General features: G+C 41.3%; 2 protein-coding genes across 2 annotated transcripts; both read right to left on the bottom strand.

Moving 5' to 3' along the window:
• Window positions 1–1002: 1002 nt before the first annotated feature.
• Window positions 1003–6394, bottom strand: ldhbb (lactate dehydrogenase Bb). Its single transcript, XM_080027262.1, has 8 exons — window positions 6312–6394; window positions 4195–4331; window positions 3651–3768; window positions 3304–3477; window positions 3007–3180; window positions 2615–2732; window positions 1944–2067; window positions 1003–1306 (listed from the first exon to the last, which is right to left on the bottom strand). Exons 2-8 carry the CDS (start codon window positions 4321–4323, stop codon window positions 1139–1141), a joined length of 1005 nt encoding a protein of 334 aa, XP_079883388.1. The 5' UTR covers window positions 4324–4331; window positions 6312–6394; the 3' UTR covers window positions 1003–1138.
• Window positions 6395–7632: 1238 nt separating this feature from the next.
• On the bottom strand, window positions 7633–13462 carry tmpob (thymopoietin b). The gene is made up of 6 exons (XM_080028244.1): window positions 12878–13462; window positions 12117–12234; window positions 10607–10762; window positions 10259–10368; window positions 10068–10168; window positions 7633–9621 (listed from the first exon to the last, which is right to left on the bottom strand). Exons 1-6 carry the CDS (start codon window positions 13106–13108, stop codon window positions 9237–9239), a joined length of 1101 nt encoding a protein of 366 aa, XP_079884370.1. The 5' UTR covers window positions 13109–13462; the 3' UTR covers window positions 7633–9236.
• Window positions 13463–22798: the final 9336 nt, after the last annotated feature.

Raw genomic sequence — 22798 nt, 5'->3', positions numbered from 1 at the left:
CCTTTTTGAGAATCCAGTGTCTAATAGATAGAATTGGAGGGAATTCCTTTAACAACCCTTAGACTTCTTAAAAACTGCATCAGCTCGAGGCGACAATTAAAGTAATTCACACAACACAGTGATTCGACACCATACTAAACACCATTCAGCCTCCCATCAGCACACTGTCTACAGCGAGGTCACTGAGAGAGGTGTCCCACTGAGCTTTACCGGAGATGGCAGACTGAACCAGACATGACAAGGTCAAGCAAAGGTGACCAGCTGGAAGAGTAAAGGTTTTAATCCTGTCAGAATCAAGAGTTAGTTTATCTTGATCATTTTCCGTAAAAGTAAGAGATCTTCACTGTGCGTTCATCACTGACTAGAGGTCTTACGGGGAATAATCCAGTTTAAAGAGCTTTAAAGAAAAAAACAGCCAAACAAAGAATTTAAATCCTGTCATATGTTAAATAAAGAAAAGAAGGAAGATTTAGCAGAAGTAATATGAAATGACTTGACCAGATATGTTTTATCATGTGCATAATTCCTCTATCTGTGCAAGAAATGCCCTTACACAATGCAAAATCATGGGCCACACATATTAAACCAATGGCTTGATATCTTAATCAATAATCATGTTTCTACTAATTAAAGGGCTCATCTAAATAAAAAAGACTTGAACTACATCTACAAGCAGGGATTTATTCGTTGACATATATTAATGACTCCTATGATTTTTATGTGTCTTTGGTTGCAGCTAACAAATTTAAACAGCAGCAATACATAAAATACATGTAATTAGTAATAACTGATCACATGCACTTCCTGTTCAAGCAGCGACAAACTTGCTTTATTACACAATCAAAGCAACATTACATGAGTGGTCCCACACTGCAACACACAGCCGAAGATTAATGAGTCAAGGCAGCATTTCTCACTCAGTTGATGTCACATTTGGGCTCTGTGGTGAGCAGAACCAACCAACTGACGGCTTAATCTGAAAGGATTTAACTCCCACTGGCCTGTGGATCTACAGAGGGCTGAGGGCTGACGGTGTGGGAGGGTGGAGCTGTCTGGTATGTAGTGACTGCAGAATGTGTGTATACTGTGGGTGAGGAGCAGTCGGGAAGGTACAGCTGTGGCGCCCCCTGCTGTTGGGTTAGACATCCTGCAGGTCTCTCTGGATGTCCCACAGCGTGTTGGCACTGGCCTGCAGTTGGCCCACCTCTTCATCCGTCAGAGTCATGTTGACCACGCTGGCCACGCCCCCGCTGTTCAGCACGCAGGGCAGACTCAGATACACCTGGTCACCAATGCCATACATGCCCTGCACGGTCACACCATGAAAAACAAGCACTACTGTCAGTGTGAGAAGAACATTTTATTATTATTATGCTTATATTTGAAACGAATGAACACAAAAAATTATTATTTTCAAATTACACAATTTAAAGGTAAATTAAAAGACATGAAATTAAAGTCATTACTAATTTAATTGTTTAAAATGTGATACCCATTGAACAAAATCACTTTATTTACATATTATATATCTAGGAGATATATTAAACTGATGACTGACTGTGGTCTAAAAAGGGACTTAAGTAAAGGTTTGTCACTCAGCGGTCAATGTAAATTGAAAAAAAAAATGGGGTTGAGGAAGTAAAACTAGAATTTTACATTTTTAATAAGATAACACTCTACAACATGTAATCAGTTTCAATCATAATCAGTCTCAGATAAAAAAAATCCTTTAACAATCTAATATGCGCATGAAAAATTCTACTTTATACAAATAATAACCATCTTTGCTCAAATGCCCCAAAGTTATTTGGTGTACTTAACTGTTTGAGATGACGCTACATAGCAACATAACTTTTGCAGTCAATACGGTTTGATTTTATGTACAAACTAGATGTGCGTATATGTGACTTTAAGACACAGCTGGTCTTAAGCAGTGCCTTTACCTGCACCATGGTGGAAACAGGATGGATCCTGTTCATGTTCCTCATGAGGCTCTCGGTCAGGTCAGCTACACTCAGACCGATGGCCCAGTTAGTGTAACCCTTCAGTCTGATCACCTCGTAGGCACTGAGAGACACAACACACAGCTTCAGACAACAGTACAACAGAAAGAGGTTGTTTTGGGGCTGCTAATTGTTTGGATAGATGTTAGTTTAGTTGTGATGAAGCAGATCATAAAATAAAATGATAAAAAAACACAAAAAACTCTTTCTGTTCATGACTGCTGCTTTTGTCCTGAATTGATGAAAGAGAGAGATAAGTGTGTTGAATGAATATTTTAAATTCGAGTTTTCAAAAAATAACACTAACCTGTGTTGATACCAATACATTACTTATTAATAAGAGGCATTATGGAAGTATTCAAAATCCAATAATATAAAGTTTATTTAATGTGTAATACCACTGAGGCAGATTTCTAGCTCTTTACTGGAACAAGATCCAATAAATTTTACTCCAATACATATTTCAAATTATTATTATTTGAGGTCTAATGGTGTGACCTGATTTGAGATTATTGAAATGTTTGCAATCAATTACAGACACAAAAATAAGAAATGATCAGCCTAAAAGCAATGTATTAGTCAAGAAACATCCAAGGCGAGATCTGGCCTACCTGTCCACCACCATCTTGTGGGTTTCCTTCCAGTTCTCCTCGTCAGCGTCTGTGCCGATGTCCGGGTTTAAGGTTTGCAGGTTGACCCCGGCCACGTTTGTCCCGCTCCATACAGGCACTAAAAAAACACACACACACACACACACACACACACACACACACACACACACACACACACACACACACACACACACACACACACACACACACACACACACACACACACACACACACACACACACACACACACACACACACACACACACACACACACACACACACACACACACACACACACACACACACACACACACACACACACACAATCAACCTTCCAGTCCCATGCTTCACATTTAATTTTGTTTATTCAGATATTCCACAAAATCCCTCACCGCTGGTGTCTCCGTGCTCTCCCAGGATCCAGCCGTTGAAGCTGCTGGAGTGGATTCCAAGTTTGTCGGCCATCAGGAAGCGGAACCGAGCCGAGTCCAAGTTGGTGCCGCTGCCGATGACGCGGTGCTTGGGAAGGCCGCTCAGTTTCCAGGTAACATACGTCAGCACGTCAACTGTTGAAGAGTGAGTGTTGATTCAATTAGAAGGCAAATGTTGTTTTTGTCTGTGTGAGTGAGTGACATGCAGACAGAAGGAGGAGAATGTGTGTGTGTGAGTGTGTGTGTGTGACGGTATACCTGGGTTGGAAACCACGATGATGATGCATTCAGGGCTGTGCTTGACGATCTGAGGGATGATGTGCTTGAAGATGTTGACGTTTCTCTGGACGAGGTTCAGCCGGCTCTCTCCCTCCTGCTGGCGGACTCCCGCTGTCACCACCACGATGCGGGAGTTGGCTGTCACCGAGTAGTCTGAGATTGGACCAGAGATTTAAATTTCAACAGAACTGCCAAGACTTACTATACGCTGCTTTCAATGACAATAATGGTTCGTTCACATTCCCAATGCTTGCCACTTAAGTTGCAACTTGTAAATACCGGAATTGTTGAGTTTCTTGCTGGCATGTCCGAGGTATTAAACTTGCCTTTGTCTGCAACTATTTTAGCGGTTTTGAGGAAGAGGCTGCCGTGCTGCAGGTCCATCATCTCTCCTTTCAGCTTGTCCTCCATCACGTCCACCAGGGCCAGCTCATCAGCCAGCTCCTGCACACATCATCAGGGACGTTTAGGACAACACTGCTTCCCCTCATGTAAGAGCGTATGGCTCAGTCTCTCAACTTTCTCAAACTCAATTCTGATTAAAACAAAATGTGCATATAATTAGTGGATGGGTAAATGGTTTATATTCTCACTGTGGAGTCACTTATTCTGTTATGAATCTACCCCAATTCCATCTGAAGAAGAATAGCCAGAATGAAATGCTTAAGTAGGAAACATTTCCCTTTTTGTGTCAAATACATTTTTCCGCCATTATTTCAGTATACCTTTACAAGGACAGTGAATGGATAACAGCCGGATCAGACACCAGGAGATAAGTAATCCGGTGTCAGTCTAGGAGGATTCTGGGTATTACTCCATCCTTTTACAGGCTGAAGGTAATCTGAGTGAAACCAGGGAGGGTGCTCTTACCCTGAGCAGGATGCTGACAGCACAAGCCATGCCAACCTGGCCCACGCCCACCACTGTCACTTTGTTCCTAGGGGGCTCAGGAGGACCACTGAACAGCGGGGTCATCAGCTTCTGCAGGATCGAGGCCATTTTCAGAGCTAAGGAGTGTAACAATGAGAAAGGGGGAACAGAAAAGTGATACTGATCAGGAAAGGTGTTTTATGTAGAGGAGGGACAAACACTATACTATATACAGACACAACCGAATGCATGGCCTCCATAAAGCAGGCTGCGTGCTCCAACTTCATAAATACTGCATTCGAGACATAGCGTGTAGAGTGTAGAGGCATTACAAACTAAGTCTGACATTCATCTTAGCAGCACTAATGGAAGCTTCTCTGACTTGTTAGACAAATACAAGTTATCAAGAAAACACGAAAAGACTCAGGTCCAGCTCACACATTATCCCTCTGCAGGGTTCACCTTGAAAAGACACGCAGCCAGACACAAAAATAGCAGCAATACTTGCTTTGTTCGGCGATGCTCCGGGCTGTGAGGTATAAATACCAACATGTAATCAGCATGGCAAACTGAATGGATAACTAAGGTGCCTTCTCCCAGATCTGCCTACCCCCTGCATCCACAACAGCTATACCACAGTCACTGTCTGCAGCGACAGCACGGAGCACATGTGACTCAGGGCCCGGATGGGGAGCTGTGAGCCAAACAGAGCTCCTCTCCCTCCACCCTCCTCCCCAAATGGAGGACAGAGCAGGACTATAATCGGATGCCGAACTTGACTGAAGTACTGCAGACTGTTAAAGGAGTTACAGTAATCCCTTAACGCTGCCTCCATCTGCTGCACCTAAACTACAGATAAACATTCGGCACGTATCTAGTACTTTGTCTATAAAGAATTGTACCACTTTACTTCTAATATTAACTATGTAAGAAATATTTTCAAGTTAAATTACCTAAATACTCTCTTTAAGGTGTTGTTTATTACGGCTAAAATATTGATATTAATATGTTTTTACTTCTTGCTAAAGATTGTACTAATACTGTACATGAGGCCTTACATTGTGTACAACACTTTGTCTGGGCCAGAGATAACTGTTTAAAATTTAAACATGGTTTTTGGATTCTAAATTAGATTATGAAACAGGATGTTAGTGAACCAATCCTGAAATAAATCATGTCATCGTTAATCAAGAAATCTTGAGAAATGAACCCCTTTGTCATGTCTTAAGAAGGATAAATACTCATTGAGAGTGAACTTGTAAAAGTGTCCATTCACTAGCCAGACGGACCGAAACTGGATTACCAAGAGGAAGCATTGAAAAGCACGTAAACACAAGGTGGCTTATCTTGCAAGGTCACAAGGGGGGGTGACTTGTAATTATGCAAAATAAAAACCTGGTCGGTACCTGCATGATCAAGAGACATGTCAGCTATCACATATTATATACCACAATTGTAGAGAAGGCAGCTATGTAACAAACTCTCAAAAGTTTGATGTGAATGAGAAGGGTTAAATCACCCTTGAACTGCAACACAGACATGTGGTGCATGCAGATGCTGCATGCAGATGAGATGACTGCTATACTACAGGGACAATACATTGTGTAAAACATTCAACTTTTATAATCGTTTTTCAAGATGTCGTAACCACTTTTGTATCTTTTATCTGGGTAATATTTTGATGAAGTCCCAGATTAAACTATATTCCAAGGAAACCACCTACTCAAACTATCTTTTTATTTTCCCAGAATGACTGCTATCCGTAATTCATAGGTACATTTACTGTATTTAGCTTTGGTACATATTCACACTTGAAGCTGTCACAGCACTGATAAAAATACTGTATGTAGACCCACACATACTGTATGTGGTGAATAATAACATTACTAAAACACATTTATTTCGGTATTCAACAGGCTCCGAAACCTAAAATCCTCACAAGGGCCACAGAGAGCATGATGATCAGGAAGAAGAAACATACTAAACACATTCAGCTGTTCTCACTTTATAAAGAAAATGTTGGACAAAATGTTCCCACAGTCGAACGAGTGCACCACAAAACACTAACTTGCAGTATTTCAAATTTCCACATAGCAAAATAAATCATGGCTGTTCACCTGTTGTCTTGAGGGTCCGGTTACTTTGAATGTAACTCCTTGTCCTTTCCCCAACACTACAGTGAGACTTGGTGTGCTGTACTTTGTGCCTGCTCCTCTTCCTGCTGTTCTGTCAGGCTGCAGCCTACTGGATTTAATTGACTAAGCCTCTCCATCCCCTACAAAGTATGTTTGGCACTCGAAGGGACACCTCAGTCAACTGGTACATTACTTCACCTACAACCGCAGTTAAATAATACAATTAAATAAGAAATAAAGATGGTTCCACATACGACTCAAAGAAAGTTTATTAATGACAAGAATCAATATTATGATGATCATCATCATGCCTTGTGTGCAAACCCACAGTAAAAATATCAAATTTATTTTCATACTCTATGTTAGACTGCATCTGGAATTGCAAATAAATGCTTGCTTTATCCAGTAAAGGCCCACTGCAGAGTTTTGGCTGAGCTAACATGAAAATGACTTCAGTGTTTCCATCTGCAGAGCCAGGGAGCTGCTCCAGAAAAGTTGGATTTAGGCAATGTTAACAGTTTTTTTTTTAAGTTCAGAAATGTACTCACCCTTGGATTTCGAGCATCCTGAGGACACCGACTGCTGAGCTTCATTTCTTAGTCAAGTACAGACAGCTCTAGAGCCAGCAGGGGGAAACACAAGCTCAGAGCACGATTACTAAAAGGGAATAACAGTATAATAACCAGACAAGTTCAGACATTGGATATGCTGTGGATAGCCATAAATGAGTCCGATACCCTGTGTATCAGAGGATTTTGTAAAAATAATAATAAAAAAATAAAAATAATATATATATAGATATATATATCTATATATATATATATATATATATTTACAGTATATATATGAAATCACTGTAATTTTATAGTGTTTATTTGCCTCTTTCAAAAATATTAATGCTTATAATATCCACTCCACCTGGAGGAAACTGCACAAAGACAGACACCTGGCCAGTTAACGCAAAACAGAAAACGAAATCTGTAGAAAGGTGATTTCAGTGTTAACAATTTGTTTACTACTTAAAGTTCACAAGCCATTTCTACATTTAAAACCAAAAGAAAGATAATTAATTCGCCAGTGAGTGGGTCGACTAAGTCATGTTACGTTCTGTTGGCTTAAGCTTATGTTAGGAGGACAAAAGCTGATGTTTTTCAAACATTCTTTTCAAGATGTTTGATTTTCTCCCAGAAGCTACATTCAAGCGTGTTGGATAAATTGTTTAAAACATGCAAATATTATACTGCCATAGCCCTCGAAAAGATGCAGAGTCCAACAGAAGACAAAGGAAACAATATGTGGCAAGAACAAAGTTTATTTTATGATACACTGCCTACATCATTATCATAAATAAACAGATTAAAAATCCTTACCCACATAACCCCTGTCATGTCTGTCCATTGTGGGAGAGCTGCCTGATGATTAATCACTTGTTTAAGTCAGAAAAAGTCAAATTAAGATACAGTATCACTTGCATGTATTACATATTGCTTTCAATTGTTACCTTAAAATGTGCTATAAAAAGTTGAAGACGCCACTTTAGAAAAATATCAAAATAGAAACTAAGATGCCCCAGAAATCTTGACACCCCCAACATCACCTCCAGTGAATGCATCCTCCCTCGCAGACCCCCATTCAGAGTAACCTACTGTGTCTTAATCGTGGTAATTTGCACAGGCAGAAGTATTCAAAAGTTCTGAAGAGAATAAATTGATAAACTGCTAAGAGGATTCACATCCTTGTGTCATCTTTGCAGATATTCCACGTCTGGACACATGCAGTCGGTGAGGTGGGCTATGTGGGTGCACTGGATCAGCCAATCCTGCAGATAGGACTGAAGGATCAGAAATCTCATTTAAAAACAAAGAAAAAGAAAAAAGAACAAGCACAACAGAGCACTAAAACCCAAAGCATGTAAACTCAAATGGGCACACTGGCATAGCTGGAAAATCAATAAACTATGATCAAAAGCCGTTTCCTTGAGGAGTTATTGTCGATTTGATGGTAGATAATCTATTTTATATATAAACTGAAAAGATAGATAAGATCCAAAAAGAAGACTTTCATCCTCATTCCATTGACATTAAAAATCATTATTACATTTACAATACAGAGTAACCAGAATTATTATTTAAGTCATAATCATGGAGCCCAATATACAATGAGTCAAGCAGTGATCAGCCAAATAATAATAAAATAAGATTATTCTTTTTACCTAAACCTGAAAGTGGGCGGATTTTCCTCATGCAGTGATGTGACCTGATTACACTGTGTGTGTTTGTCTCCTCACAGCACTGACCACATTTAAAAGTTTGAGCTGAATTGACCTGAGCACCATTAGAAATAATGAATCACTGTCTCTACCTAACTCTAAAGCTACGGAGCAAAATTTGAAATTCATACAGTAAAATATGGAAACATTCTGGTATAAGAAGTTGCACTGCTTTGTGCTTGAGAAAGGGAGGGCACTACGTGCTACTAGTGTCCAGGCACTTCACCATCAGAAAAACACCTGACACAGAGATAACAAACTACAGTATGACCTTCAAAAACTACAACCATGCACGGATAAATGGACTTCTCCACTCTGCAGTTGTTTCTACGTACAAGGGCTAAATACGCACAAAACACAAACAAACAATTCACAGATTAAGATCAACATCACAATGAGTCTCTTTGACTGCCACAAAACAGTGTCTTCCAGATAGCTACTGTTTCTTCTCGTGGGAGTGGGAGGAAAAGTTGGAGTCGGGAGAGGAGAAAGTTTATCGTTCCAATTAAATCAGTGTCCTTTGTCCAACCATGTAGGTAAAAAGAAGAGGAGAGCCCGGTTTACTGCTTAAGTTGTGGTGTGCTGCGGCAAGCGACAGAGAGGTGGCGTGGGCGTGGCGAGAGACTGCATAGGGTCTTTTACTTGCCGGCGCTCTGTGTGGCACCGCTGCTGCCGATGCCCAGGTAGGTGGCTGCGTTGTTGACCGCGCCCTGAACGGGGATGACCACGCTGTCCACCAGGCCCTTCAGAGTGTTGAGTTGGTCGGCGTCCAGCTTCTGGTAGGCGTACAACAGAGAAGCACACACCACAACAAGGAGCAGGAGCTTGAACAGCACAGACAGGAAGCCTCGTCGGGCCGGTGTGCTGCTGGAAGAGGCAGCGCTGCCCACTCTGGAGAAGGACTCAGAGGAAGTGTGGCTCTCGGTGGTGACGCTGTGCTGCAAACGGGACTCGTCCAGCCAGTATTCACTTGGCTTTAGTGGTCTACCAGCCGCGCCTCGGATCGGACGTCTGCAGCTCGCACTAAGTAGGGAGACAAGAACATTTTACTTTAATGCAAGGCACACACACAAAAAAAACGTGCACTTGCTAGATGTAATTGCACTTTGAGCTTCCTAGGCAGTAAAGAGTTTTCCTAGTTGTGATGGAGACAGCAGTCACATCTCAAGCCAAAGACTAACCCCAAAGGATATTCAAATATTCTCTCTGTTCAAAATTTTTTTTGGGCTTTGAATGTGACAGCTACCTCAAGATACAACTGCTTAGTAAGCATGTGACATGGGTTGAAAGCTTGAAAGAAAAGGCTCGTAAGTGAACTTAAGAAAAAAGGGATTCCAAGGTCAAGGATGTCAAACTTTTTTTCTTCAAATTGAATATTTCGCAGAACCCAATTCTTGTGCAAGACTGTGAGTGAGCATCTTAAACATCTTTTTAAATGGCAGTCAGTAAAAGTGATGATGAACCGTTACCTGATGCCTGTCGGTGTGCTTATTTCATTGGCAAGGATATCTTCAACAACGCTCTCACTGGCCTTTTTGGGGGTTTCTTCGACTATTATTTCCTCCACCACCTGTTGATGTTATTTAAAATCATACAATATTCATACAAACTTAGAATATACTCCTAGCGCTACGTTTGGAAATGAGAAAATGTGTCTGACCTTGGTTTGCCGTCTGCTGCTGGTTCTGACGGTAACTGGAGCTTTCCCTCTGCTCCTCACAGGCTTCTCCACCACAGGGACCGGCTCTGGTTCAGGGGCAGCAATCTCCTCTGAAAACACACATGATGTAAAGAAAACAGTGAGAAACGGCAATGTCAGTGAAGTGATGTGTGTTTTCCCAACACTGAATCAGGGATCTGTTACAAGAAGCAGGTCGACCAAGTTGTCTGGATAATTTTTGCTGAATAAAAGAAAACATGCCGTCATACTCAGGCCTTGTTATTTGTCTTGGGAAAGTAATGTGAAAGCTGAAAAAAAGATTGTGAGCCATGTGCGGTCAGCGCTTACCGTCTTCCTTGTCACTGTACTGGTCAGAATTTGTGTTTCCATTCTGGTTACTGTCGGCCTTGGGGAGAGCTGTGACGTCAGTCGGAGCTTCAGGTTCAGCTGGAGGCTGGTCCAAAAGCTTCTGCAGCTTCTTCTCATACACCTTACGGGTGGAGGCTGAATAAAATGACAAATAAATTGTTCTTTTACTAAAGACGGATGTGCACGCAATAGTTGGCGGTGACACTTAGCCTAGTAGAGAGCTCTTCCGGTACAATTTGATGCATAAAACCTTGCTGTAACCGAAAATGGATGCAACTAACGTTCATGAAGCGGTTGGTGAGCTTAGGGTAACAAGTATTGTAAATGACAAGCTTTCTGTCCTCTTCTTTCAGCGCGTTGAACTCGTGAAAACAGAAGACATGCTGTTAGTGACTGCACCACTGCAGGGCTTTGAAGTAGCTGTGTCCGCAGATGTTAGACATACTTCAAAATAAAAGTCAACTCACGTTTGTCCAGTGAAATGCTATTAACGTGAAGCCAGTGAAATGATTTTAATGTGAAGCCGTAGCCTCAATGCTCTTTTTATTTGAACAGTAACTTAACTGTTGCGCACTGATCTATAGATAGAGTTTTTTAATGTAGAAACTGCTATATCCCTGACATTACAGTCTGTGACACAAGTTTATTTTACAGCACAAATCTTTCCCCAGCCAAATTGTCGGGTGGTCTCAACAACTTACTAATTGCTTAAATGGTAAATGGACTTGACTTATATAGCGCTTTCTAGCCGATTTTCTCAGCCCCAAAGCGCTTTACATATCTTACCACATTCACCCATTCATACACACACTCATACACTGATGGTAGAAGCTGCCATGCAAGGCGCTCTCTGAACCATCGGGAGCAATTTGGGGTTCAGTGTCTTGCTCAGGGACACTTCGACATGTGGCGGGGAGACGGGGGATCGAACCTCCGACCCTGCACTCCAGAGTCGATCTCCCTACCGACTTCGCCACTGCCGCTTAGACTAAATTGGCGAGTGTTATATTTGAGCCCTGCACGACACTCTCCGCTGATCGCAGTGTTGGTGCCGCAGAGACACCGCGCATGTTGTCTTCTAACTTTTTAACTTGCGTGTCGTCATTTTGACAGCAAATGTAATAGACTACGCATGTGTGAAGTGGAGCAGTGACGTCAGCGTTACCAGCGAAACTGGTTTCGCCAGTTTACAAGATACCAAAACAGTTGGGGTCTCACAAGATTCCACCCTGGAAGGCGGCATCAGAAGTTTGCGGGTTCAAGCCTGTTTGCTGTTGTCATGTGAATAATAGGCTGCATCCGCAAAAGTATGTTTGCCGATGCACAGTTTCGGTTTTTAGTGTAAATGGGGTCTAAGTAACAGAATTTTAACCAGAAATGTTTATGTAAAACAAGCAAAATCGATATTTAGAACTCAAATATCAACATTGAGCCCCACAAAACTGACCAACGAATGTTAAAAATGTGACACAGGCCTCCAGGAACTCACAAACAATGGGTCCTGAGTCCACACCGTGTTGTGCCAGCTGTTGTTTTAAATCTTCATCGGAGAGATCGGTCACCTCCACCTCCTCTGTGCGGGGCTTGTCTGTCTTTTTGGTCGCTTTCTGCAAATAGATTTAAGTTACTTATCATACAGCAACAGGGATCCAACTTTAAGATAGTTTTAATGCAACTTAGAATGAAATTAAAGACCATTTTTACAATAAAGAAAACTGCAGAGATACAAGACGTGAATAACTTTGGGTAAGGGACACTTTTGTATAAAACATGACTTCTTTGGAACAGTGAAAAAGTTCTACCACCGTCACTTCAAATGTTGGAAAACATGCAATTTTTTATTTTATTTTAGGTCATTCTAGATACATAACTAAAGCTCAATAATAACAAACATGTGTCACTTAAATTTCAAAGTAACCATATTGTATCATCACGTGAAGATCAGTGTTGTTAACTGAGAGGCATTTGTAAATTGTATTTTTTTTAAACGCTATCAATTATCTGGAGTTATTACAACGTCAAACAATGATTACATCTTACTTCCAAGTATGGGCATCCTTAAGACTTTTTAAAGATATAAACCCTTTAAAGGCCTTATTTTAACACTATTTAATGCAATGCCTTTTTTGACTTAAGGATGTGTAAGAGCAGCCTTCACTTGTTCAGAAAAACACCGCACCCACAAAGAAAAAAATCCCTCGTCACTTTCTTTCAACTTTGACAGAATAATAATTGGGAAAAGAAACGTACTCTTCCAGATCGGCTCTTGTTGGACACCACGGGAGTAGGCATCTCGTCGTCGCTGGAGAAAGTGTCTGCAGGCGGAATCTGGTCGTTGAGCACGGTCAGATTCTTCAGATACAGCTGCACATACACTTCTTTCTTGTGCTCTCCGCTCGGAAGCGCCACATTGTTGGCTGTGAGCTCATTCTTCAGCTTATCTTTCGTGAGCACCGACGGGTCTTCGAGGAATTCTGCCATGTCTAACCTTATTTTACCTATCGTTAACTTTCTATTCCCTTAATGCCGCCTTTACCTAACGGAAATGAGCGCGTTCACTCAGCACTACAAACAACAACACCGGGAACGTGACTGAATAGCGCTGTTGTCAAACACGACTGGCGCCTATTTCAGCTAGCAGGTCAGAAACGGCTTCCTCAAATAAACGCACAGTTGCGCTTTTTAGCCTAAAATCTAAAATACTCACAGGAAGCAACGATTTTTCCAAAGCAGATACACACACGTGCTAAAAATGAAATCAATGCAACAAACTAAATTAGTTGGCTGAAATATGACTGATTTAGCTTAGCTTCTAACCGGTCCACTTGCTTCTGTCTGTCGCGGTCGAAACAGGGCCAAAAAACATCCGGCTCCGCTATTGGATGGAAGGGCCCAGTAAGCTTCGCTGTGATTGGCTCGCTATGAATGGCATTCGGGCAGGCCGCCGTCACAAAGAAACCTCAAGCTGAGTTTGGGATCACAGTTTTGCACACATCTTGCACACGATTATGATTTGAATTCACTGATGTGTTTGACCATATTGTTTTTAATGTCAAAACAAATGCCAGTTTAGAGTCATATCGAGTTATGAATAAACTGTCTAAATGGCGATTTGCAAAGCTGGCGTTTATACAAAGTTTATCATGTTTGTCGCACGAATCAATGGTTATCATCCCAATTAAAGATATGTGTAACAATAACTACAACTACGAGTCACCAATGCCGGGTTATTACATAGGCCTACTGGGTAAGTGAGCGGATGTTATGCCATTTAGGTGAAATCTGTCTCAGTAACAGAAGAGGGCAGCATGAGTCACATTATTCAAAGAAACCCCAAAACATGGTTTTGTCCTATTTGAGGTTTCGTGTCCAATATCAAGCCAGCAAACTATATCCTAGAAGCACAGAAATGTTTACGTTTTTTTATGGTTAAACTTGAGAAAGAGGGGGATAGAGACAGAAGGAGAATTAAGTGGACATCTAGGCCATTAAACATGATAATACAATGTAGGCCTAGATAGGCTATAGGCTATAGGCCTACTACAATGAAGAAGAAAAAAAGAGATTTACATTTTTTATGTTGTTGAAGATGGTTCAGTGATTTGTGGTTGCATGAAGCTGGAACATCACATGCAGAGCATCAAAAGCTTCATCAAGATCACCATTCATTTTAACCTTGACCTCGGAGCAGAGCTGTGTTTCTGCACTGAGGATCTGCACAGATAGGAAATTAGTGTCTGATCAGACACCCTCTTTGTGTCAAGAGTAAAGAGAAAATTAAGGCTACAAAAGGGACAAAACAGTAAAGAATAAAAACAAATTACTTGTCTCCCTCAACCTTATACTATTCAGGCCCTCAACACATGAACTGCTTCTCACCTTGGCAATCAGGGGGATTTGCTGCTTTGGTCTGTTTTATGTTATTTCAGATTGAATTAGGGTTTTTGGGCGCTTCAACAAACCTCAACTTGGGCTGCCTGCGGGAAACCGTGATGGACATTTGTGTAGATGCCTGATAATCAGATTGAATTTTCATTTAGTTTAATTTATTGAATCACTGAGCAAATGACATACTTGAATCAATTCTTGGTCTGGAGCTAGGCAACATTTTTCAGCACTTTTGGACATCTTATAGACTAAATTATAATTTGTAACAAATAACTGAAATTAATAATGGACATATTTGCAAGTTGCAGCCGTACACACTCGCCCACAGACATGGCAGTGTTTGACCACCTCTCACTCTCCTGTGAAGCCTCCCCACCTCCTTCCGTGGCAACAGTGGTTTGAGGTGGCACTATGTGGCTCTCCACCTGTCCTTCAGACCTGCCTCTCGGGGGGCTTTCTGGGATGCTTCTGCAGAAACCAAGCAATTGATCCCCACCTCACGTTCCAAACCACACGAAAGTACAGCACTTCAAGTATAGTTCAGCTTTTCCATAGTGCATTTGCCAATACAGTGAAGGCATAAAAATGTGGGGCCCTTGAGAAACACCTCTTAAGCTTTCTTTGTATGTAATTTATACAGAAAATAAGGCATGGGCCAAAAATCATAGAGAGTGCCTCTTTAAGCATAACAGTCATGGCCTCTGAAAAATGATCAAAGCCCACTCTTTTCTCGTCAACATTCACATTTTCAGAATGAGTTCATTTAAAGTGGAATTGCTCCACCTGATGTAGAGAATAAATGAATCAACTGGAAGGAGAATGCCAAAAAAAAATGTTGTTGGAAAATAAAGGCTATTGACAACTGAGTTATTGAATGTTATATTGTTTTTGGAAAAGACAACACATCTCAAACAGTGGATGTCTGCTCACTTAGATTTTTTTTGCACATTCTCTTCAGCCGAGTTTATCTTGGATTTTGAGCATTTCTAATTCCCAATTGAGCTAACCACAGAAGTAGCTTAGGAAAAGTCAACCTTTACCACCCAGTGAATTTCTGATCCAATTCCACTGACACAACCAAACACATGCTTGTGCAATAAATAAAAGTGAATAATTTTAAGCACAATGTATGATCTCAGTCCTGTTATCTTGTTGGCATCGAACTGTTGTTAGTACAAGTTTAACATCTTGACCCAACAGTGCACAGTAGTATATATACAATTTATTTCATAAAAGTTTATTTTGATTTGAAAAAAATATAAAACAGATTTAAGCTTTCTACACAACCAGAGCATTTTGTTGTACCATCCAAAACAAACAAAAAAAAGTCACTTTTCCTGCACTAATCTATCACAACAATCTCTAATCCTCAGAGGATGTTATGACTCATGCCAAACTAATTAAGATCAAGTCCTGGGCAGTTTCCTGTGAAAAAAGGAGGGTAGGATGCGGGCAGCTGGGTTAGTTTACTTCACAGGAGCTGAGATTTGTGTGTCCTGGCCTGGAAACAGCCACCTTGTAGAGCTCACACAGTATATTTTCATCTGTTGACAATCCAAACTTTACTTACAGGACACATGCTTAGTTGTAGACATTTCTGTCAGAAGGAAAAATGAGACTCCCACCTTGACCCTCGTTAATGCCCATTTGGCCACTTGCCTGTTTGTATCGTAAGTATGCCTTCATGTATTTGCATTATTTTTATGATTCGGGCTTTTCCCGTTTTATTTGGACATTGAGTACAGAGACATACTTGCTCATGTCCTCACTGAACTGAAGGAAAACTAAGTGTGTGTAAACTTTAATGTAGTGAATAAAGTGAGGCACCCATGGGAGGCCATGTTGGATCATTGGGGGGAAATGTATGCACGCAATCCATCTCCTCAAAATGTATTGCACTGACATAAAGACAAAGACAAATTTGATCTGTTAGAGCCACTGCAAGTCCCATTTCTGCAGTAGTTGGTGAGGTGACCACCACAAATGCACTAATTGAGATATTTAATTCACTTCACACACATTTCTAGATATCATAGACATTGTGTGCACAGCTAAAGTGGCTATAATCAATATTTTATTATTAACAATGTAATAAATGATTGTGTAATTTCGAAGGGTTTGTCTAATAAAGACAAAGCCACTCACTGCCATTCGTTGTTAATTAAATTAATCATCAACACAAACTGCCTTAAATAAACTAAGATTTTTCAAAACAGATTTTGTTTGAACATGGAAATAAAGCAGGCAAATATTGAGCATACTTGACAGAAAAGCGAACAGCCTCCCACACCATGGCCTCAGTCTCAGATTGAGCACCACTGACCCTAAAATGATAAATAATGCTTTCTGCGACTTATAAAGGAATTTGTATCAGTCTGAACAAAATGAAAATGCACATAGCGTTTCAAGGCTCCAATTTCTAAACTCGGGGTACAAGAAGCTTGCAGGTCACTTCACCTCCAACACTTGAAGCCTTCTTTAATTCTTAAAAAAGACAAATGTCCATAAAGTTGCACTTCTTATAGACTCATCTCACTGCTTAATGTTGACCTCAAAGTTCTATCCAAAGTCCAGACAACCCGTTTAGAAAACTGCCTGCCTCACTTGATTAAAGAAGATCAAACGGGCTTTATTGAAGGTCATAACTCCTGCAATAATATTTGAAGATTACTTAATATTTTTTCAATTATGTCAACAGCAAAATATTGATGGTCTTTAGATTTCTTTAGACGCAGAAAAGGGCCTTCAAACGGGTCTAAAAGCCTTTTCTGTATGCAACCTTGGAAATTAGATCAAGGTGTTGATTTTATTAAATGGGTGAAGGTTCTTTATAATGGCCCGATGGTCATAACCAATGGGGTGAGGTCAGGACATTTTGAGATTTTGAGAGGGAGCAGGCCCCACTGTCCCCACTGCTATTTGTGTTGGTGATGAGCCCTTGGTTGAGGCAATACGATGTGACCCTGCAATATCCGGACTAGCTGTTGGCCAGAGATCACACAACATTTTGTTATATGCTGATGACATCTCATTATTCATAATTTATCCTGCTGTTTCGGTTCATCATCTAAAGCCTTGTTTCCAATGGCCAGTGCGGCTTGGATCGATTCAGCTCAGTTACGCTAGATCTGGCTTGCGTTTCCACCTCCAACACTAACACCCTTTTGGTAGGGGGCTAATGCCAGACGGCGAGAGCCGCGGCTAGAATATGGGTCAGAATAAATTATTTTTTGTCTTTCTGCTCGATCTTTAAGCAATTGTTTGCTAACAAGTTACTAAACTAAACCTCATGAGGCAAAATGAATGTTGGGTTTTTACTGCTCGTTTCTGCTGCCCCCAAGTGGCCAATAAAGTCAGTTAATGCAGGTTAAAGGAGATGTGCTAGTGAGCTACTGTGCACCATACTCAATCACCAGCCTTGCCCAAACAGAAATGTATCCATTGTCCCGAAGCACAGACTCACCCATGAAACGGCCTTAAGGAACTCATTACAACTCTACACTTCACCCACTCAGGGAAATTTCCTTTCGCCAACATAACCATAAATTGAAAATTTTCTTAGTTAAGAGACAATGACATGCAGTTCAATATATGTCAAAACACTCATCTCATCTGTAAGATTTCACAAACCACATATTTGTCTAACTCATAGTTCATCACCAGGTAAGTCTTTATTTTTATGTGTCAGACACGGCTGAACCGAATGGCCGGTGGCTCGCGACTAAAAGAAAGGACAACCTCCCACAGGTGACTGCCAGACTCTTGAGTTAACAGGAAAGAAATATTTCCGTGCTTAACTTGGCTGAAGCTCCCAACAGACCTACCTCTGCTTAGTTTTTCTGTCCACATGGCTGAACACTGGTACCGGACCGGAATGGGAAGAGCCAAAGACTAAAAAACCTCCTGTGATGTGTCGGTTGTGACACCGCCATGCCCCTCAACTGTTTCCTCTCTCCCAGATGTCTAGGCACTGTGCTCACAGGCCTCTCGATCTATATATACTAGGGCTGTCAAACGATTAAAAAATGTAATCAGATTAATCACAGGATTCTGTGGATTAATCACGATTAATTTTACCATTCGAAATATGCCCGAAAAATTCAAATTTCCTCTGTATATTGTTGTATGAACGGAAAGATAAAGGACAGAAGGTGGATATGTACATTTAAAATTAGTATGTTTATTAATTGAAAATCCAAATGATGGTTTTAATACTGAAAATACATTTAAATCAAACTCAAATATATAGGCCTACCTACCAAACCATAATTCAATTGGTCTGTCTCTTTACTATGTCTTTGGGCAAATATAGGATAGGCTAGAATGGCATTTATTTGGTGAATCTATAGGTTGTGCATTCTTGAATACAACTTGATTACAGTCCGCAGTGTGTGTGTGTGTGTGTGCGTGCGTGCGTGCGTTTGTACGCGCAAACACGTCCTAGAGGACTGTTCATATGTGCCAGGAAGCCGACGTTATGTTTATGTCTGATCTCACACACCTCTGAAAACTGCAGACGTTTGTGTCCTCGCGGGCTCTGAACAGAGCGGACAATGTTTCTCCTCCTGTTGCTCCCGACATCAACTGTCACAAGCGGCAGTTGATTTTATATACTATCTATGCCCGTGACACAGACGTGACCGTTAGCAGTTTAACACTTTTAAAAACGGCATGGGCTAGCTTACTGCTATGTTTGGCTGCGCGCAGCTACTGATCCTGAGTCAGCCACAACGTTAGAATGACTGTAGTAGAGCCGGTGGGATGTACGGGGCGGATCATTCTGCACATGCGTTAAATGCGTTAAAAAAATTAACGCCGATTATTCCAGAAATTAATCACCCTGCGTTAACGTGTTAATTTTGACAGCCCTAATATATACACATGGCAGCTACTCAATGCATTTAGGCATGTAGACGTGGTCAAGACAACGTGCTCACGTTCAAACTGAGCATCAGAATGGGGAAGAGAGGGGATTAAAATGACTTGGAAGGTGGCATGGTTGATGGTGCACGGCAGGATGGATCCAAGCTTTCATGTTACGCCAAATTCTGACCCTACCATCTGAATGTCGCAACTTTTTCGGACCATTCTCTGTAAACCCTACAGATGGTTGTGTGTGGAAATCCCAGTAGATCAGCAGTTTCTGAAATACTCAGACCAGCCCATCTGGCACCATCAACCATGCCACGTTCAAAGTCACTTAAACCCTCTATCTTCGCTATTCTGTTACTCGGTTTGAGCAACAGAACACGATGCCCTGTCCAGGTTACATGCCTAAATGCATTGAGTTGCTGCCATGAGATTGGCTGATAAGTTATACAGTATATGTTAACAAGAAATTGAACTGGTGTACCTAATAAAGTGGCCGGTGAGTGTATAGCCTAATAGGAGCAGTCACCATTCGGGAGCATCAGCATTAACCATTGCTTATGAATGAGAAGTAGATAATCAACAGGGACACAGCAGCAAACAGCCAGATCGGGGAACATACCAACTGCTCAGTCCATACAGCATTTTATAGCAATTGTTGGCAGGACTAACGCTCAATTTTCAAAACACAAAAAAAAAGAAAAGGGAGCCGATTTTATAAAAGCTGACAACAAGAGACCTCTTTGGGGACCTTTGTGTGAGGCTCTTGCATAGACTGACATGACTGTGTTTGTAATATTCTTACTGGTCCTTCTAGTGTGAAGTTATTTTAAGTAATAGCTGTCAGCTCTGTGTATACTGCAGCCAGGACACATTCCCAAAAAACCTGGTAATTCAGCTGATATGATCTTATTTATTCAATCTTGAAATCTGAAACTCTCAGGCCTCATAACGCCTCACTGTCTGAATTGAAGGCTCTTTACATACATCAGAACTATTTGGTCAGTGGACAAGGAAGTGCACCAAAGGTGGAGAAAGCACTTGTCTTCTTGTTTACTGTCTTTCCAGGAGGTAGTTTTGATGGTTCAGGTCTGGTAGCAGCTCATAGTTTTGGGTAGTAAAACACCAGGGGCCTATCGATGCTGAAGCCTCACAGCGTGGTTCATCCGTGCCAGTGGTAAAGGACAAATGTGCCAAAGTCTGCTGGGTTTGGCTCTTTCTCACCCCGTGGCTTCCAACACCGATGTATCCAGCTGAGGTACAATAATTTGACACCTCTTAAGCAGCTGGACCCTTTAGCGTGACAACCACTGCTTTGTTTTATATTCCTGCGTATTTTGAACGCAATCAAAAATTACAGTCAGCAACATCTAAACTGTGTTTTTATCCACTTTGGACTTTTGCCCCTCCCCACCCCCTTCAATCTCCTTTATCCCTCCCTTTCCTATGTGGGATTTAACGTACACTTTGTGGTAACCTTGCTAAGTTATCAATTTTTTCTATGTTCTTTTACACTGAATAAAGGCCTGTTTCTCTGTGCCTGCTTGTTACGACTTCAAGGACAGCTCCCTCCATCTGGCATTAAGTATTCCTGCTGCCAGTGTCGGGTTAACTGACACTCCTGCACTTAAACTAATGGCAGCGAGCAGTCATCTCCCATGAGGTGCTCACCTTGGAAAAAATCACCTAGCTCCCTCATCTTCAATCATAGTGGTGCTCTCGCCACCCACTGAATGAGACCATGGGCATGAAAAGAGGGATTGTTTCACTATTCAGGCATATATGAGGGCAAATGAAAACATGTAATACGCATGTCCTGACCTGGATTTTGCCCTCCTCCCGAGTGCAATGAGATGTTTAGAAGTGGGAAGAGTAGGGCACCGTGCAAACAGAAAAGGGAACAGTCAGCAAATCGGCATTTTCATTAGGAAGGAAACATGCAACCTGGATTTCTTAAGCAATTTAAGGGAAAATAGTCAACTATTAAACATTCAATTACTTAAAGAAATACTGTGAAAAACTTAGACAGACTTAAAGGTAGACTATCTCATTAGTTAGTTATCCATTTCTGAATTGATTGGCTATACTGTTATGTGGGACACATTTCTTTCACTGTGATTTCCAGTTGTTTCCTGCACGTTCAATAAAGTGCAATCTAATAAGGGTAGGTTGGCCGATTAATCGGGACGATTTTTGGTATTTTGAGATAATCGGCATTGGCCGATACCTGCGCTCATGAGGCAGATTGAAAAAGTAATGTCTGCAGACACTGCAGGCAGAATCGTCAGTGTGGCTACTATGGAACAATGTAAGTGCTTTTTAAAATTTTAACGCAAATATTTACCTTGTATTTTTTTCTATTTTAATAATTACAGACGGCTGGACAGAAATCCAGAAGTCCCTTTGGCAATATTTTACAGAGCCAACACCAGGGAAGGCCACGTACAATAGACAATGCATATTTTCTATTTTATATAATACATTTTCATTTAAGTTACATTTTTTTCATCGGCAGACCTGCTCTCTACATATCGGCACCGGACAATGAAAAGTCGGTCGACCAGTAGTTCTACTTTTTGAATCAGATATTGTGTTGGTGGTCTTGCATGTTTTCAGAAAGTATGTCAACAGTTCAGAAGAAATTGTAAATTGCAATTTAATCTAGGTAAAGATATTAAGTGCATTCCCAAAAGTTCTGACATGTGCTTTGAGGTATTTTCCAGATACATTTTTTCTACACCGCTGGATAGGTGTATGTCATACCAATGTTGTCTTCTTATTTTATCCCATTTTATTTGGCCGTCATTCGGAAACAGACTATTTCCATCCTTGGTAAAGCTGTCCACATAAACATCTTGCACAGGTGAGTCCAGGGCAAACAGAAGCACCTCTCAGACCACAGGAGAGCAGCATCACCACCCGTCCTCCTCTGAACCCCATTCTCAATGGAAACCTAAACAGCTTTTTAAGAATGAAGAGGTTTTTTAGTTTGTTTCTAAATATAGGCCAGCTGGTGGGAGGTGGCAGGTTCCAGAGCCATTTTCAACAAAGATGAGCCCCAGGTCCTGCCCAAGACCCGGCGGGTGGTGACTGCCGGTGGTCCCCCTTTCTCTTATGCACCGGCTCTTAAGTAAACACTGCAATCCTGCGGTTAGCTACAGCATGGCAACGTGCGAAAGGACTCACTGTGCAGTTGCACACAGCTATGGTGTGTTGTCTCCTCCAGCCCACTCAATCTTGGCTCCTCCCCATCACAGGGGCCTCGGCAGGGGTCGAGGGCCAGCGACAGACCTTGATGTGTGATCCCAGAAGCCTGCTGGGAACTCCTGGTGGGGGCAGTGTTGGACTTCACCTTCTGGACCCCTCTGATTGACTGTTTTCCATCTGGAAAAGAAAGTCTAAATTAAGAACATT

The sequence above is a fragment of the Ammodytes marinus genome (genome assembly GCF_949987685.1).
Source record: "Ammodytes marinus genome assembly, chromosome: 5".
Taxonomy (NCBI): domain Eukaryota; kingdom Metazoa; phylum Chordata; class Actinopteri; order Uranoscopiformes; family Ammodytidae; genus Ammodytes; species Ammodytes marinus.
The sequence above is the reverse complement of the archived record's forward strand: the minus strand, read 5'-3'. Positions and strand labels throughout refer to the sequence as shown.